Source organism: Takifugu rubripes, chromosome 14 (assembly GCF_901000725.2).
Source record: "Takifugu rubripes chromosome 14, fTakRub1.2, whole genome shotgun sequence".
Taxonomy (NCBI): Eukaryota; Metazoa; Chordata; class Actinopteri; order Tetraodontiformes; family Tetraodontidae; genus Takifugu; species Takifugu rubripes.
This window is the reverse complement of record NC_042298.1, coordinates 10,493,397-10,510,954: the sequence shown is the minus strand read 5'-3', so window position 1 is coordinate 10,510,954 and position 17,558 is coordinate 10,493,397. Positions and strand designations below refer to the sequence as shown.

Below are 17,558 nucleotides of genomic sequence, written 5' to 3'. Positions count from 1 at the left end.
GCCGCACACGGGCTGTGCTTAAACCACGTTTGCGTGAAATGCTGTCTTGAGGAACTCGATTCACAAACAAGTGCGGAAATACTGTTTAAAAGTTAATCATTAGCAGTGAAAATTGCTCCTGGTTTGATTGCATCCTCCCAAATTAAGTGCCCCTGCACTTTAATCTCCTCCTTCGCGCGCGTTCAAGGGTGGCAGGAGCGGCAATAAAGCCGTGCGTAAATCAGTTGGAAACTTTAATTAATAAACAGGAACTGCGCTCCACGCGCACATTTAGCTGCCAGGACCACTGGACCAGCACTCAGACTCACTTCCGGTTCGAATGCGCGTAACCCTTTCCTATCCGACGCGTTGTTTCCAAATCCTGAGGTTCGGATAACTGCGCCGTCATTGGTGGGCGCGTGACGTCACCGCGTCTCCGGCGTCCTCTGAGTGGTGGCGGAGGCTGTCAGTCAAAGCCAGGCTGCTGTCGAAGCTCCAGAGAGAGGGAGATGTCAGAGGCTGGACTGCTCCCTCGCTTCAGTAGCACTAGTGGGGTTCAGCAGCCAGCATGGCCACAGCTGCCTCCAGCCCCTATACCCTGCTCAGTTCTAGCCCCATGATCCACCCGGACAGCCAGGCTATGCAGCCTGCTAGCCCCTACAGAGGACACCAGAAACTCCTCCAGAGTGACTATCTGCAGAGCGTCCAAAACAACGGGCATCCCCTCGGGCACCAATGGGCAAGCAGTCTGTCGGAGGGCAGCCCCTGGTCGTCCTCCATGGAGCAGCAGGACATCAAACCTGGCCGAGAAGACCTGCAGCTTGGCATCATCCATCACCGCTCTCCGCACGTTGCGCATCACTCCCCTCATCACAACAACCATGGCAGCCACCCCGGAGGAGCCTGGGGAACTCCGGTGTCCCATAACTCCTCCAGCGTGCAGCAGATTAATATCTACTCCCAGGCGGGCTTCACCGTTAACGGCATGTTGGACCACGGTGGCCTCACGCCTCCACCCAATCCGCAGGGCCAAGGCATGCACCCGGGCCTCAGGGATACACTCAGCCCCGACCACAGCGACCTCGGCGGGCACCACTGCCACGACCACTCAGACGAGGAGACTCCGACTTCTGACGAGCTGGAGCACTTTGCCAAGCAGTTCAAGCAACGCAGGATCAAGCTGGGTTTTACGCAGGCGGACGTGGGCTTGGCTTTGGGCACGTTGTACGGTAACGTCTTTTCCCAAACGACCATCTGCAGGTTCGAGGCTCTGCAGCTGAGCTTTAAAAATATGTGCAAACTGAAGCCGCTGCTGAACAAGTGGCTGGAGGAGGCTGATTCGTCCACGGGAAGCTCGAGCAGTATAGACAAGATCGCAGCTCAGGGGAGAAAGAGGAAGAAGAGGACGTCCATCGAGGTCAGCGTGAAGGGGGTTCTAGAGACGCACTTTCTCAAGTGTCCCAAGCCGTCGGCGCAGGAGATCACGTCTCTGGCGGACACGCTGCAGCTGGAGAAGGAGGTGGTGCGCGTGTGGTTCTGCAACCGGAGGCAGAAGGAGAAGCGCATGACGCCGCCGGGAGAACCGCCGCCACACGATGGACCGTATTCTCACAGCGGGAGCGCAGGAGACGCCTCATCGTGTCATGATCTCTGACCGAAGCGCCGGGAGGAATCCCCCTTTCCCCCCCACCCCCACCCCCACCCCCCCGGCCACAGACTGTCGAGCGCAGGGACGCGCCGTGGCCCCCGCAGCCCGTCCCAGCACAGACTCCTTCACATGCCTCCAGCACTGAAACACGACAATAACAATTACAGACACCTGCTCAGCCTTCGCCATTTTCTAACTGTCACGAGGGCATTATTCTATAGCGGCATATCAAACGAAAAAAAGAACCCATACGTCATATTTCTGATTCTCTTTGGAGCCCGCCAAATTCTTTTCTACATCCCGGGATATAAATACAAAAATGTGCCTATATGACCTGCCAGCGCCTTTGGTTTGTGTCACCACTCGTCATCAGCTCGGTGTTCGTGATTAAGATGTGACCGCTGCTTTGTTTTGATTTGCTCTGGCCGCGTTGCTTCTATTGTGTGCTCCCAAAATGATAACAACACTTTTCTCAATTGGTTTGTTGCAACACCAGAGGCCATTTTACAGTCCAGCTTGCGCTCCCCTCGGCTTTGGACGGTGCTTTAGTTCTCATCATATTTGCATCATTATATTCTGTAACATATGTGTTGGGCTTTTTTCTGGTTTGGTTTGAGTTACAGGTCATCATTTCCACCGTAGAGGTACTGCTACCAACCTAATAGCACTTAAAGTCCTCCATTTTGGCCTGTAGCACACACACATACACACGCACGCACGCACACGGTTCCAACTATTTATAAATTCATTTATTTGATTTAAATCATCTTCGACCACATAAACTGTGCGGACTCTGAACCAGAGCCGATAGAGAGAGGGGTTAACAACGCTCTGCACCTGCCTATAATTTTATTGTACGTCCAATATCAAAATTTTATAATCGTAAATACTCCTGTTATCGGTTTATTTCTTAAGTATTTTTTCCAATATTGTACAGTTTTATATATTACCATTTGGAAGTCATTAATTTAAAGAAATCTCTTAGTTATTCATGCACTTAATTAGCAATGTGGGGGAAAAAAAACAATATTTTCAGTAAGACTGAACTGTTTTGGCGGTTTGATTCCAAATTTCAACGACAGCTCAAGTAATTATTTATTTTCAGTATAAAAGCTTGTATTATGTTTTGAAATAAACTATGTATGTTGTAATAAACAATTTCTTGTTACAACTGGTCTGTCCAAAAGAAAAAAACAACCACAGTTGGATTAATTTTAAATTATTATTATTATTATTGTTATTATTATTATTATTATTATTATTATTGTACTATTTATTTTTAAAATGCAAAAAAAAATCAACATTTATTTTTGTAAAGATGAAACTGGAACTGGGTTCAGTTAAAAAACTGGTGTTTCATATTTTACCAAGCGACTGCACTCACAACATTAGAGCAATTTTGTGTCAAAGGTTCATCTTGTCATGTTGCTGCCTGTCTGTCTGTCTGTCTGTCTGCCTGTCTGTCTGTTTGTCCGTCACCACAGCTGTACCATGGAGGTCCAGTGGTTCTGTGGGACCAAACTCTCCAGGATCAGAGCAAACCGGGCTTTGTCCGGCACTTTCACTGAAATGTTATTGTCCGGGCCCTCTGCCCTCCCTCAATCAGACATGCGTGATTTATCGCCTGGCCCGCTTGGCTTGACAGCAAAACACACACGCGCACAGCCACACAGACACACACACAATCAGAAGCAGATGAATCTCATTTCAAAGACTACAGCTGCGTATAATTGGCAATGCGAGGGCAAACTGGGGCTATACTGGTAAAAAATCAAGATGCCTAAAAATAATTTAGGAATGGTTTGAAAATAAGTAGGCCTACAAATGCAGCTCCGCTTAAATGATTCAAAATAGTGCTGGAGAGCGAAGGAGGGGAGAAACAAGAGGAGGAGAGGCGGAAGGGTGCTAGGCCTTGCCTTGAAATGGTGAGCCTGACTGGAATACTAATGCATCTGAATTTATGCATCTCCTCAGTCTGCAGCCCTGAGAGGGGGGTTGGGGGAGACCGAGAGAGGGAAAACGGGAGAGAGAAAGAGAGAGGAGAGGGGCGTGAGGGTGGAGGTGAAAGAAGGTAGTTATGCTGAAGAAGAGAAAAGTAAAACCATGTATGATTGATTCTATCCATCTGTGTTAGTTTGAAATAATCCCTGATTTCCGGGGGGCAAATAAACGCCCCTGGAGAGAAGCCGAGCCAAACAAGCAAAGCAAGCCAAGGTCCAGAGCAGCACTGCAGTATCCTTGAGCCTCTTTCACCTCATTCAGTGTGGAGTCAGGCAGCTTCACAAATCCTCTGCTGCCACCCCTCCAATATGCCTTTAAAGAAGAACTGATACCCAAGCAAAAGAAAAAAAAAAGAAGGAAAAGTGTAAAAGACATTCAAAAAATAACTGGTGTGAGATGGAAGCAAATTACAGTTGTGTCAGGAATTTGTGGTCATTATTTCTGCCCATAAGCTGGAGGTGAGATGAATCGGCTTTGCGCCGGCAGATAATTGAGCGTCTGAATCAGATCCCGAGTCAGAGCAAATTGATGATCAGCAACAATAGCGAGCGGAGCGGCGGCAGCATGGCGCACTCCGAGGACGAACGCCGTTCACCTGCAGCGGATGATGGCAGCGACGCACGCACAACTTTTGCAGAGTCACACCGCTTCTTAAAATTTGAACATGAAACACTGAATTCATCCCAAATGTCAAAGGCCCAAGATGGATCAAACGAAAGCAAACAAACCCAATTTAAATTGAAAGTAAACAAATTGTTCTAGGGGAGAAATTCTCAGAGTAAACTGGACACTGCAGAGTGTTTCCAGTGTTCAGAGACTGGAATATATCTGAAACAAGCCTCGAGAATAAACAACTGATGTGGATTCTTATTTAGTGCCTTCGCCTCGCCGACCCAGGGCTGTTCGCACTCAAGAAAGCTTCATTGTGTTTAATCATTGACGCCGAAATGTGGAAAAAGCCATTAAAAGGTTCTGTGAACTCATCGGCTCCTGTTCAGGCTGCCTCACGCGTGTCTTTGCCTTTTGGTTGACAATTCAAACCATATTAAGGTCGTGCTAAATGACCTTGACAAACCATTACAGAAGAGAGCGCCAGTTATTGTGAGGCCGATACCAGGAGTAAACCTGGATGGGACCATAAGTGGCTGCAGGTGGATTAAAGAGTTTCTCCCCAGCACTGCAGTAGGGGGGCCTCAGCAGCATCACAAATAACTTTCAATCCTCAAACTACATGTCTGGTTCCTGGAAGCAGGTTACGTCCTCATGTGTCACCGTGTTCCCAGTGTTCCTAAACACACACACACACACACACACGAATGACTCACAGCCTATATGTGAACGGCCTGTTTCTGACTACGAGGGAGTAAATCACTGTGTCTGATATCTTCATTTAAGACAGGAGGGCTGATCACTGCTCGTCCTGCTTGTTCCACATTAACTCATTATCACACACACTCACTCCATTAATTCTCCTGCTTTTATTAGCAGCAAGAGTGGGTACGAGCATGCACGCACACACACACACACACAAAAACAGTGGACTCCTGACAAGCATTGCTTCTACCTCATCTGACAGCTAATGGCTTCATTAGGAGCAGCGTGTTAATTGGCTGACTTTAGGGAGATGCTTGTTAATGAGGATAAATAGATTCACACCTGAGCAGGGTGCTACCTAGCCGCCAAGGCGCTGTGGGAACTGGCAAACAAACGTGGACTGCAACTGTAACTGCAGCACCTGTATACCTTTTTTTTTTTGTTGAGTTTCCTCCCAAACGTGAGCGTCGCTCCCCCTGCCAGGCAGCCAAGTGGTTGATTAGCACCAGGAGGCCAAAACAAAGAGCAGTATGTCAAAACAATTAGCTCCAGTGTTTACCTCCCAGCTCCCAGGCTGGCTGTGAAATACATCTAATACAGGCGGGTGGGGGGTGGGGGGCAGACAGCTCGGACAGTTTCAGGAAAAAGGACAACAGCTGGTCTATAGGCCAAGCGTGCATGCGTGTGTCATAGAGCTGTCATGACCAGATAACAGAGGATGAGATCTAGGTAGGAAAACAGATGGATTGAAGCATGAGGACACTTCTCCCCCCCCCCCCTCCACACTTCTCTTTATGCACCACTGGCTGGGGGACCGTACTCTCAGGGGAGTGGGGGGTTGGACAGACAAAGCAATGAGACTGATCATTTACATAAGGACAGGAGACAGACTCATGTTGGACACTGGGCTCCACAGCCCATCCACATCCCGTTTCTCCTGGCTTCGACACTGTTTCCACCCAGTGGCCATTAGTGGTAACTGCATCCAGGATAAAACGCAAAGAGGTATCAAGCTTTAAATCAAATTTGCACAGAATACATTAAAATACAGTTTCGATATAATTTACCCGCGGGTTATGGCCCTTAAACCAGTTTAGAAAGTGAAAATAAGACACCACATATAAGAGAAAGCAGAATTCACTTAGACCAGATACGCCCTCAATGTTTTTCACATTTCCATCAATGAGACAAAATTTGGGAAAGTTTTAAAACTCCAACTCAGATTATCAGATATCTGATGGGCCAAGAAGTGCAGTCCAAAGATTGACGTCGATCTGCATTCTAAAAACAACCAGATTAATCAGATATAAAAGAAAAGGAGAACAAATCTGTGCGTTGTGTTCACTGTTGCTGTGTGGATGCCAGCAACTCTTTTCTACTTCCTTGGGTCACAGACAAAATCACTCCAGCCCGACTGCATGTCAATAATGATCTTTAATGTCAATATATACAGAAATTGAAAGAAAAATAGAATCTTAAAAATCAGATGAAATAAATACAATATCATACAATTTCCACAATGTCTTTCTGAAGAGATATCCATGGAATTTTTTGTCGTCTTTCTGGTTTGACAGGGTTAATCCTGTCCCCCCCCAGAAATCCCAACAGCTCCCCCACATGCTCTTTATCTCATCACTACATATATAAAGTATATATATATATATATTATGCACACTAGAATTACCGTTTTAATTATCACATTATTTCACCTTCAAACTTTTAATATCTTTCCCCCAAATGCAGCTTATTTTATATTTATTGATACATTATTAGCATCACAATGTAAAATGAGTCAGACAGTCAATTTTAGGGACAGGAAGCTTGTTTTTCTTGTCCACACATGCTTTTATGTCCCCAAATGTGTTGGCAGATGATTTTGATCCTGAGGTACTTTTTTTTTTTTTTTTTAATCCCCCTCGAATGAAATTCATCAAGAGAGGGAACAGTCGTAAGAGATCCCCTCACAAGATCATCCTGCCGACACACTCGCGCGTGACGTTGCGTGTTTTGAAGGAAAGAAGTAAAGAGAGCCAAAGTAAACGAGAAAGGGGAGAACTGGAGGAGGATGACAGAGTGTAGACGAAGAGCAGTGGGGAGATTGGGAGAGGGGGGGCACAGTTTACCGAAGCAGCTTTGAATCAGCCAATCACAGTGAAGGAGAACATTAGCTGGTGCGTTTCTTCCCTAAGGAAGAAAGAATGAAAGGCGAGGAGGGCGAGTGCATATGAAAGCTATAGAAATAAATACAAGGCTGTCTCCAGAGCAGTAACAGATATGTGACTTGTCCCCTCTTCCTCTTCAGCTGACGGCTTCCAGTGTGAGTGGATTTGTTTGCGTGCATATGTTGAGGCGTGTCAAATAAATAGATTAAAAGGGGAGACAGTAGGTGGGACTGGCCAGGATTTCGGTCTGCGTGCACAACTTTTTTTTTTTTCTTCTTCTTTTTTTTTTTTTGCATCTGACAGTCTGAGAGTGAGGTCAGAAATGGAGGGCGAGCAGTGTGTTTGCCTACATGTCTGTCGAGGTGAGTTTCTTCATACTGCGTCTCTGGGCTAGACTGGAAGCTGCTACGGGCTCCAACACAGGCTGACTTGTTTTCTGGCTCAGTGCTGAATAAGTGGCAGCCATGGCTCCCTGGAAAACAAAAGCAACAGGTCTGAAGCTTTCCACAAATTCCATTATCAACTCTTTATGCACTGTAGCTGATCGGTTGCCAATCCCAGCACAGACTCATAGTTTTGAAACAACTTGAGAAGAAGTTCTGGACAAATAGTACAGTCACTAATTTGGAGAGATTTATGTAAATTTTTGTACTACCAGTACTCACACTCCAGTCATAATTGCAGCCTATTCACATTTTGAGTTATGCAAACATCTTATTCGACAGTGAAGTGCGCTGCATTTATTCAACTGGCAACACCCACTTATCCAGAGATGAATCAGGATCATGTGATACATTTACTGAATATTTGAAGATGCTCCACAAAAAAACCTTTTCAGCAAGTGCAGATATATTAAATGCTTAATGTAAAACTAAGACTGAAATAGAGAACTGAGGCTGCTCATTCAGCATCTACCCAAGCGTAAAGTTTCCCCTTTGGGTAAACTCTTTAAACGTCATCTTCTTCCTTCCCATCAGCTCTGGATTCTTAAAACAAACAGAGGTGTGTTTATGAAGACCGCCTTTACCTTGACAAGGTGAGGTGCATCATGACGTGTGAGCTGGAAGTGTGGTAATGTGTCTCTGCAGGTGATCCAGGAATGTTTTAGAACCTGCTCTGCTGTGTATCGCTGGTGAGGGTCCACATGGAGCATGTGTGACAGCAGGTCCTGCATTACAGACAAATAACTTTGAAGGTTTCATGGAGAGGAATTAGCTCGGAGCGTACGTAGCATTGGTTATGTGCGTTGGAGACATAAAAATATAGTTCTTGTAACTGTAGAAAATGTGCTAAACATTTGCTATGAGCTTTAGGCTAGTATCCCTCTATGTAAAACATAAATTTGAAAAAAAAGGATAATACTTGTACCTTTGAGGTGTCTGACACAGTATCCCAGTTGCCTCCTGTCAGAGAAAACTTTCCAGATCCAATTCGGAGAAGAATCTCCTCTGGTGTGTCATTTGGCCCGTTAGCAAACGGTGTGTACCTGAAACAGAAAAGGTGAAAAGTGCACAGACGTCTATAAAAAAAAAGAACTTGTAAGTATGTATATGAGACCTGTTGAGCAGTTATGAGTGAACGTCGTACCCTGCTAGCATGGTATACAGTAGAACTCCTAAACTCCAGATGTCACAGGCTGCATCGTAACCTTGCCGCATTAGTACCTGGAGACACACAGAGAAAATAGGTTATAAGATTCTGCATTGATTTGACAAATTTGATATTTAAGGGTTTCCATCTTGGATGAGTCCCCCCTCCTCACCTCCGGTGCCACAAAGTTGGCAGTGTAACAGGGGGTGAGGAGCAAGCCGTTTCCTCCCCGAAGCTGCTTAGCAAATCCAAAGTCACATATCCTGATAGAGTCGGGATTTCCCGAGTCATCCATGTAGAGGATGTTACTGGGTTTCAGGTCGCGGTGTACCACCTGTGTAGGTGAACAGGGAAGGCATCAGAGGAGAACACGTTTGCCCTCCTGACTCACGTGGAGCGTTTCCTCACCCCTTGGCAGTGGAGGTAGTGAACAGTCTTGGTGATGGTGTAGAGCACAGCACTGGCCTCTCTCTCAGAGAAGAACTTCTGTCTGAGGATCTTGTCCAACAGCTCACCTCCTTTCATCAGCTCCATCACCAGGTATACGTACCTGCCCTCATCATACACCTGACACAGGAGTGCACATGCGTGGCAGGCAGCCCTTGAGTCAGCGTGCCCGTTAACAGCCAATATGGGTCTCAAATATCACTTACGTCTTTCAGGGTGATGATGTTGGGATGCTGCCCATATCGCATCAGGATTTCAATTTCCTCAGAGGGATCTCTCTTGATTTTATCTATAATCTGAGCCATAGTAAACAGTGTGTTCAGTGGCTGTATAGACATCAGATAAAAAAATCCATTTGACGGGATTAAATTGGACTTCAAGGCTTTGCTGCCCTCTGCTGGTCAGTTTCGGGACATCTTTTTAAAAATAGTTTAAACTCAACTGCAGATATCATACTTTAAATGACCTATTCTGCGTGAGTGTGAGAGTTTTGTGATGTGATATTAGGACATATTTTTTTCCTCAAACAGTTTTAACACCTCTACCTTCACAGCATAGTCCATGGCTGACACTCGATGTACACAACGTTTACAAATTGAGTAAGAGCCCACACCGATGTCCTCCTGCAGCTCGTACAGATCAGAGAACTTGGCTGAGCCTCCGTGCATCTAAATAATCAAAAGAAAGACCATCAGAGCATCCTGTGACGACTGCAGGTGGTTCTTCGCTTCATGAAAGCAGCTTAGCCGAGTTCAAGTTTTCCGGCCTTTGCAAGTGACTGTAACCACTGGTCTAAATTTTGTTAATGTATCTCTTTAACTTTATATTTAGGACTGTGTCTATTATAAAATCTGCCGTTATGCTGCGATCAGCCTTCTGCAGATGCCTTGTGTGGGCAGCTAGTGCAGCTGAGAAGTGCTCCATTGGTCAAGTTTTAAAACTAAACCGACATAAAAGCTCAGCAACAGTAAGAGTGGGCTTCTATTAATAAATGCAGGAGATATATCACAAATAGAGAGAGATTAAAATCTAAACTCTCCTTGTTTCTTTGATGAACTTGGATGGATGGATGGAAATACAGTGTGTTTGAATGTTGACATATGCAGGGCTAAAGTCTGCTCACCTGAACTATAGGGAGTATGCTGAGCAGCGGGGAGCCCTTGTTTTCATCCATTGGGGCTGGTGCAACAAAACTGAAGCCTTTGAAAAGCTGGTGGGCATTTGCACTGGGAGGGATACCTGGGGAATCTAAGTACACACAGATAATTAATAACATGCACACAAGACTAGCGTTTAGGCGCCATCTGAAAATGTGGCGTCTTTTGACAGTGCTCTGTTGCAGTTTCCATGGCTGCAGGAGCATCTACTGCTCAAAACTATGTGGCAAGAACATGCGTGTGTGTGGGTTTTTATTTACCTTTAGGCGTTTTAGCAGTGAACTCGGGGTCAAAGCAGAACGTGTCATCTGGTTTGCCTGCTGCAGGTTTAAATGGGGGCTGCAGCTCTCTCCTGTAGAGTTTCTGCAAAGACCCCACAGGTACGAGTTAGAGAAATCAAACACCACCGCAGGCTTAAACGTGAGCGAACATATGTGAAAGTGAAGCCAAGACCCCTTCCAGGTGAACCCCCCCCTTCCCATCCCGTTGCAACCCGGGCCAGCCAAAAGCATCCTGCTGGCTCTTAAACACTCACACCAGGCTATTAGTGCACACACAGCCAGGACTGGCCGCCTGCCCAGACACACACAAACACAGTTGGCATGGCCACGACTGATGGCCAGCATTTACCACGCCAACCGTTTGTTAGGTGTGAATTCTCAACACAAGCTGGAGAATTATTCATGTGCGTGTATGTGAGAAATGAGTAGGCTGTAGGTGCTTGTGTGCGCGCTTACATTCCAGTCGATGGTGGAAAAGAACGAGTGCCGCTTGATCTCCTCCACTCCATCAGGCCCAGCCCCTGAAGAGATGGATCACACGGGTTCAGTCAACCTGGCGCGTTTGCTTTTTATCGTTTTTAGAGGCTCAACACATTCACACATCTCTCTCCCAGTGGTGTTCCAGCGTGCGATTTATGTGGGCGCCAAACTGTAACAAGTTCAAGCTGAGCGAGCGCCAGGCTCGGCTTCAGCACACCTCGCTCCCTTTTGTTCCATACACACGGCTTTAAAGCGCGTTACCTAGTCTGTTAGCGGGGTTACGTTTGAAAAGCATCCGGAGCAAACTCTGGGCCTCCAAGCTGAGGAACTGGGGCATCCCCAACTTTGCTCTAACAGGGAGAAGAGAACAGAGACTCATCAGAACTTCTAGATAAATCACATTTCTTCAGTGTTTTGAGAGTATTTAACACACTTTACGACTTACTTAAGGATCATGTTCATGGTCTCGTTGCGGTCTTTCCCTTGGAATGGTAATGTTCCTGTTAGCATCTCAAACTGCAAGTGTAATAAACAAGATTTTACAGCCAGTTGGGTGTGTGTGTGTGTGTGTGGATGGGCGGGTCCCATACCATGAGTACTCCCAAAGACCACCAGTCTGCACTCTGTGTGTGTCCTCTCCTGTTGACCACCTCAGGGGCCATATACTCCACCGTACCACAGAAGGAATAAGCCTTCTTATCAGCATCCACTGACTCTTTACTCAGGCCAAAGTCTGCGCGACAGTAAAGAAAAGGGAACATACGGATACTCTCGAAAACAGATGATGGTTAAAAGCTGAACGTGGGGGACGCGAGGAATCCTACCTGTTAACTTTATATGTCCAGCTTCATCAAGTAAGATGCTGAAAGACAAGAACATGTTCTCTTGAATACACTGAATGCTATTAAAGCTCAGTATGAAAGACCACGAGAGGTCTGATATCAGTACTGGAGGTGAATGAAAACTGGACTTGTTCAAAATAATGCTGCGTTTGTCGGAACAAAGGCCTTTGAATACTGATATTGAAAAGTGTGTGTGGGAATATCGCAAGAAATCCTTTAACAGATTTAAATCTAAAGTAATGGTGCCGTCATCCTACACTGGAGAATAACCTAAAATTACCATAAATATCTGAGCTGTTGCAAGCTGTTCTTCTCTATTTTCTACTCCTGGACCTTATCAGGAAAAACGGGAGCAGACCCAGTTTAGTCTTAAGACAAATGGATTTTGGGAAGCAGCAGAACATTAGACAGCATAAACTGGAACCAATACAGAGAGTTCTTGTCTTAAAAATGGAGCACTTTGTGGCTTTGAGCTCACTTTTCCTTCAATGCAAAAGCTGCTGCTGCCTTGTTACAGAGCAACTGGCTAAATGTTAATTTGTCTACAATTTCAAAGAGAAGTTAGGAGAAATAAAACAACTCTTCTGGTCTTTAACAGTAAAGGGGCGCATGAGACGACACTGTTGATGGTTTTTAGGTAAGAAGAGACTTGTTGGTGAAAGTGGAAGGGGAGTTGTCATACTTCTCTGGCTTGAGATCTCTGTAAACTATGCCCAGGTTGTGCAGATGGTCGAGGGCTAGGGCCAGCTCTGCAAGGTAGAATTTCACATCTTCCTCTGTAAACATAACCTGATAAGAACTGGACAAATTTACTCTCTGAACTCAGGAAGAGGAGAGGAGACACATTCAGATAAAAGACACACAACTTCAACGTTAATTGCAGGATTCAGAGTAAACTGAAGAAATAAAAGCGATTATTACTGTCACAATATTAACATTTGGCAGGAGTTAGATGATTGGGGGAAAGTGTTGACTTGACACTGCCAGCAGCTTCGCTTGGGTACAAAAAGACGCTTGAATGCTGAAGTGCGTCTAGAGAGCAATCAAAAAAATCTTTCTGCTCCGAGAAAGCAGCGAAAGAGATCGAAGCCTTTTAACCGCGGAGGAAACGATCATTGACATGCAAATAAAGATCGCACAAGGAGCCGTCGTTTCCACGCAGAAATGCGATCGTAAATAGTGTAAAACAAAACATGGAAGGCTTATAATAATCTGATTGCAGCTCGACCTCGAATGCTGCCACGTTTTACTGCGCACGATACAGTAACATGGCCTGTCGAGGAAATGATGCTGCAGCAATCATTTTATAAGCAACATAAAACATGGAATAAAGCGAGGCGGCTAATAAACGGTGATCAGGGACATCAGCTTACCTCTTTGGATAAGCGAGTGAATACATCCCCTCCCCTGAGAAAGTCCAGTATTAAATATAGTTTCCCTTCTGTCTGAAAGGCTGAGAAACAACAAAATGAGGGAATTAGCCTCCTAATTAGACTTTCAGTTCATCAAAATGAAAGGGTTAAAAGTGGATATTATAGATGCTCATTCTAAAGATGTAAAGCCTCTGTATGGCTGCACGTGTGCAGCTCCGCAATTATTTGCATGTTGGGTGCACAAGTGATCCTTAAGCTTTTACCAAACCCGCAGAAAGGCACATTAAATGATTTTAATAGTGAGAACCAAAGACAAGACCCGTCTCCAGACGTTTATCTAATGCAACTGACAACCGTAATATGATTAATAAGCAGAACAAATTCTGGAAGTCAGAGAGGAGGATTAAAAAAAAAAGTATTTTCTGGTCACATTACTGCAGCACAGCTCCTGCAATCATCTGCAGGTTTGGGTGAAACACTTCTGGCACAGATAGAGCTTGTCAGAAGAAACACTGAGCTCGCCAGATAAGTACTGGAGGACAGCGGCAAAGGAATCAACCAACAGCAGCCCGACCATCAGGTTTCCCAGATTTAGAAAGAACAAACTGCTCAACCAACTCATGTTTGGGCGCTTCAAGAAAAGATTCCCAGGGATTGAGGCAATTAGCCTTTTCACAACAAGCTAAGAAAGGTGTAATTAGTTCAACCAGAAGTCTCGTGTTTTGCAGTGCAGACGTGAGGGTTCTCTTACCGTAGTGCAATTTCACTATGAAGGGATGATTGACTTCTACTAAAATGTCTCTTTCCATCTTGGTCCGAACTCTGTCCCTGACTGAGAGATGAAAACAGAACTCACTCAGAAAAAAACTACAACCACCTGGTCAATTTAGACAGGTTAGAGTAGAAATTACATCACGTTTGTCCTGACTTAAAGATTTTCTTTTAGACTATGTCTTATCAGGTTACAACACAAGCATCGTCTTTTCCCAGCTGCACTGAAGATGTGGAACTTTGTAACAGTATCAACTTAATCGGCAGTCTTATTTCAAGGCTACAGAATGAATCTTAGGTTGATTTACCCTTCAACGATGCTTTTTTTAGAACTTTCATTGCATATAACTGACCAGCATCTGGACCCAGAATCTTCCTGACCAGAAATACCTGCGAGGAAAGGAGAGATTTAGAAACAAACACCCACAAGTGTACAGGCGGGAAACGTCAGATCCGTCCGCTCACCTTGCCAAAAGAACCCTGGCCGAGGACTTTGAGCAGTTCGAACTGAGACGGCTCGGCTTTCTCACAACCCTCTTTCACATGATGGGTGATTGGAATCTCCTCATATGTCCCTTCATCCTACACAAACAGCAAACACGCGTGACGTCACACGACACGTCTTCCCGTGCCGCTCGCGGCCCCGAGTCGCGATACTTACGCAGTGTGAGAAAGACTCTCCCTCCTCCATGGGCTCGTCCATGGCCTGATGCCCATTGATCTGCAGACAAACCAGATTTCAACAGGATTCAGAAAGAGCGAACGCAGCCACGGTCCTCCATCACCCGTCTTTTCTGGCTGAGCAGGACGGTGACACTGGCTGAAGCACGCCCACACATACGGCGCTAAAACTAATCTCGCAAACAAAATTAGTCACATGCAGAAAAACCACCATTTAACACCCCCCCCCACCACAAAACTGCTTTCTCTTTTCAACTAGGGTCAAACCGTATGGAGTCCATACTCTAAGTGCATCCAGCTGTCTAGCGCTCCTCCTGCACAGAAAGCCCCTCGTTATTATCATTCTATCCTAATCCCCCAGCCACTGCAAAAGCAACATGTCTGACTGGCTTTAGGAATCTGATGTTTGCTTGGGCTGCAGTCAGCTTTCAGCACCTCGATCACAAACTGAGGTCCAGCTCTTTCAGGGCCTGTGGAAAAGACACCGGGGAGAGAAACCCTCGCCCCCGAAAGGACACGATTACACTAACAGGTGCATCCTCAATGTCACCCTGAGCGCATTCGTTTCATTGACAGATGTCATCCGCCGTGGCGTTATCGGGAGATTAAAGTCGGACATCTGCGAACCCGCAAGAGCCGAACGCACGACTTGTTCTTTTGTGTTGATGCTCGGGATGCTCAGATGTGTTCCGTCCGGTGTGTTTGTGTGGTGAATTCTCCCAGGCCTGTGATGAAGAGGGGGATGAGTCACAGCACTATGCAGACCCACTCAGTGGGTGGAGCGCCGGCATACACTCACGTACATCCTTAAAACAAATGCCAAGAAAGCAAATTCTGGCATCTCTGTGCTCCAGAACAACAAAACACCCAACCCATTACCTTCGGTCAAGACGTGCCCTTCAGATCGAGACTCCAATGGGCAAAAATACCCGAGTATTTTGTGGGTTGCAGAAGTCTGTGTCGTGTGCTCACACATACATTTTCACTCCCACCTTTGCTGTGGCTCATCCAGGCCGGTAACGGAGTGCGGCCCACACTTGCGGGCGCAATCGGTTGAGCCTTTTCCCAGCCGCTCCAAATCCATGTTTGACAACCGTGCAAAACAGCATCATTTCACGACCATAATCACCAATCAGCATCATAACTGATAGGCGTACAAACTGTATTAAACATCTAGAACTGCTCACCCCGTACAAGCAGCACGGCTTAGTGTTTACATCAGCTCTTGGCAGCGTCATAGGGACTCGCATTCATTAGAAAGCAGATTAAAGTGGTTATTTGTAGAACAAGATGTAAAACTTTTGAAAGGTTGGGGACACTTGCATTGGATTAATGGATCCTTACAAGCCCCCTGCATCAACTGTTGTCCTTAAGCATCAAAATGATTAAAACAGGTGTTTTGACGGGTCCTTAAACGGCTTTTGGGTTACTTTAAATCAGGAACACTGTGCACAAAGACAGATAGTTGTTGGGGTGTGTGTCCCCACAGAAAAACATGCAGATGGAGATGTATGGAAAATATATAGAATGAGCTGAAATATGCCACCAAGTTAAGCGGGGTGTAAAGTATACAAGCTGCTGAGGAATACAGTAAACGATGTGCCATTTGAACAACCTCATTTTGAAATCACGGTTATTTTATCCAACGATGTCAGTGCGATGAAGTTTTATCTAATAGCAGCATCGCTGATTCACTTACTGCCCACTAGCCAGAGCTCATTTGAAGACGTCAGACCTAATTTATTTGCAGTTAATGTGTAAACATGTTATTGCCGAATGCTTTTACTGACCTACTTCAGAAAGTTAGAAAACGCTTTATGCAGTCTTCGAGAGACCATGGACAACGATTAGAAACTTGCCCAACTTTCGAGCACGTAAGCTGACAGCTAGCATGCTACGGCTCCATAGGCTAAGTTAGCCCTGAAACAAACTCCTACTGACAAGTGTAAGTGACAGAAAAACACAGAAAGGGAAGGTCGGACATGGTTGGGAAAAGGACCCGTCCTGCTCGAAGAGCAATAAAGAACAACAAATCTCGGCGGCTATTAATCCAGAAAATCCGGACAGTGCAACAAAAATAAAAAAATACTCAGCTGTTAGCCTTAGCTAGCCTGTTAGCTTGCATCACGGAGCGCTGTAGGTCGTGACGCGAATTTAAACTCCACTCAGCCTCGGGGGGGCATGCTAACTTAACGGGGCAGCAAAATAAAACAATTATAATACTCAGCATAATAAAAAGAGATACCGACGACTCAACTAACCTCACTACTAACGCTGTTTACCTCCATCTTGTGCCAGGATTCCTCTCCAAGTCTAAGGCATCGTTATCTACCTAGACCCCCGCTCCACGTTGCATATCTGTTCCTCCGAAAAAATCCGGCTGTTGTGTTTAGGTGATCAGGATTCGGCTGTAAAGCAGCGGACCTGTGTCGGGATGGGATCTGGAGATCCGTGCGAGAGAATACGCTGATGATGAATGAACCATAGGCTCTCCGAAAGCGCCGCTACCCTCCCATAGATGCGAATATGGCGGCTATCGTGGTACCTGATCGTCAGTGAATGAAAGTTTATTGACGTATTTATGACGCAACTCAGTTAAGGATTTCCCCCCATCCAAACAAAAGCAACGAATGTGGAGACGGAGGAAGGACGTGGGGAAGAGAGTGTTGGGTGACGCTGCGCATGACATGCGTGCATTTGAGGGGGAGGTCGATGCCGGAGCATTTGACTGCAAAGGACAGTCATTGCTGCTTGTAAGAATGTTTTTGAGGTTGATAGGAAATTTGGGGGGGGGGGGGGCGACACCTCTTAGGGTGAGCAACAAGCCTCTGA

The 17,558-nt window shown here is 45.8% G+C and overlaps 2 protein-coding genes across 5 annotated transcripts; one reads left to right on the top strand and one right to left on the bottom strand.

Moving 5' to 3' along the window:
- Positions 1-350: 350 nt before the first annotated feature.
- On the top strand, positions 351-2,798 carry LOC101070138 (POU domain, class 3, transcription factor 4-B). The gene has a single exon (XM_003970600.2). It carries the CDS (start codon positions 548-550, stop codon positions 1,631-1,633), a length of 1,086 nt encoding a protein of 361 aa, XP_003970649.1. The 5' UTR covers positions 351-547; the 3' UTR covers positions 1,634-2,798.
- Positions 2,799-6,833: 4,035 nt separating this feature from the next.
- On the bottom strand, positions 6,834-17,376 carry rps6kal (ribosomal protein S6 kinase a, like). Of its 4 annotated transcripts, none has more exons than XM_003970599.3 (22): positions 16,988-17,376; positions 14,707-14,766; positions 14,511-14,627; positions 14,354-14,435; positions 14,026-14,106; positions 13,275-13,354; positions 12,584-12,690; positions 11,884-11,921; positions 11,650-11,792; positions 11,505-11,575; positions 11,321-11,409; positions 11,036-11,100; positions 10,559-10,661; positions 10,265-10,389; positions 9,687-9,809; positions 9,348-9,437; positions 9,103-9,261; positions 8,867-9,028; positions 8,692-8,768; positions 8,473-8,590; positions 8,132-8,272; positions 6,834-7,576 (listed from the first exon to the last, which is right to left on the bottom strand). In XM_003970599.3, exons 1-22 carry the CDS (start codon positions 17,012-17,014, stop codon positions 7,451-7,453), a joined length of 2,184 nt encoding a protein of 727 aa, XP_003970648.1. In that variant the 5' UTR covers positions 17,015-17,376; the 3' UTR covers positions 6,834-7,450. The 4 variants fall into 4 exon arrangements, with proteins under 4 accessions (XP_003970648.1, XP_011609159.1, XP_011609160.1 ...); XM_011610857.2 differs by having other exon boundaries at positions 17,009-17,376; XM_011610858.2 differs by lacking the exon at positions 16,988-17,376 and adding an exon at positions 16,821-16,855.
- Between the last annotated feature and the right edge of the window lie 182 nt (positions 17,377-17,558).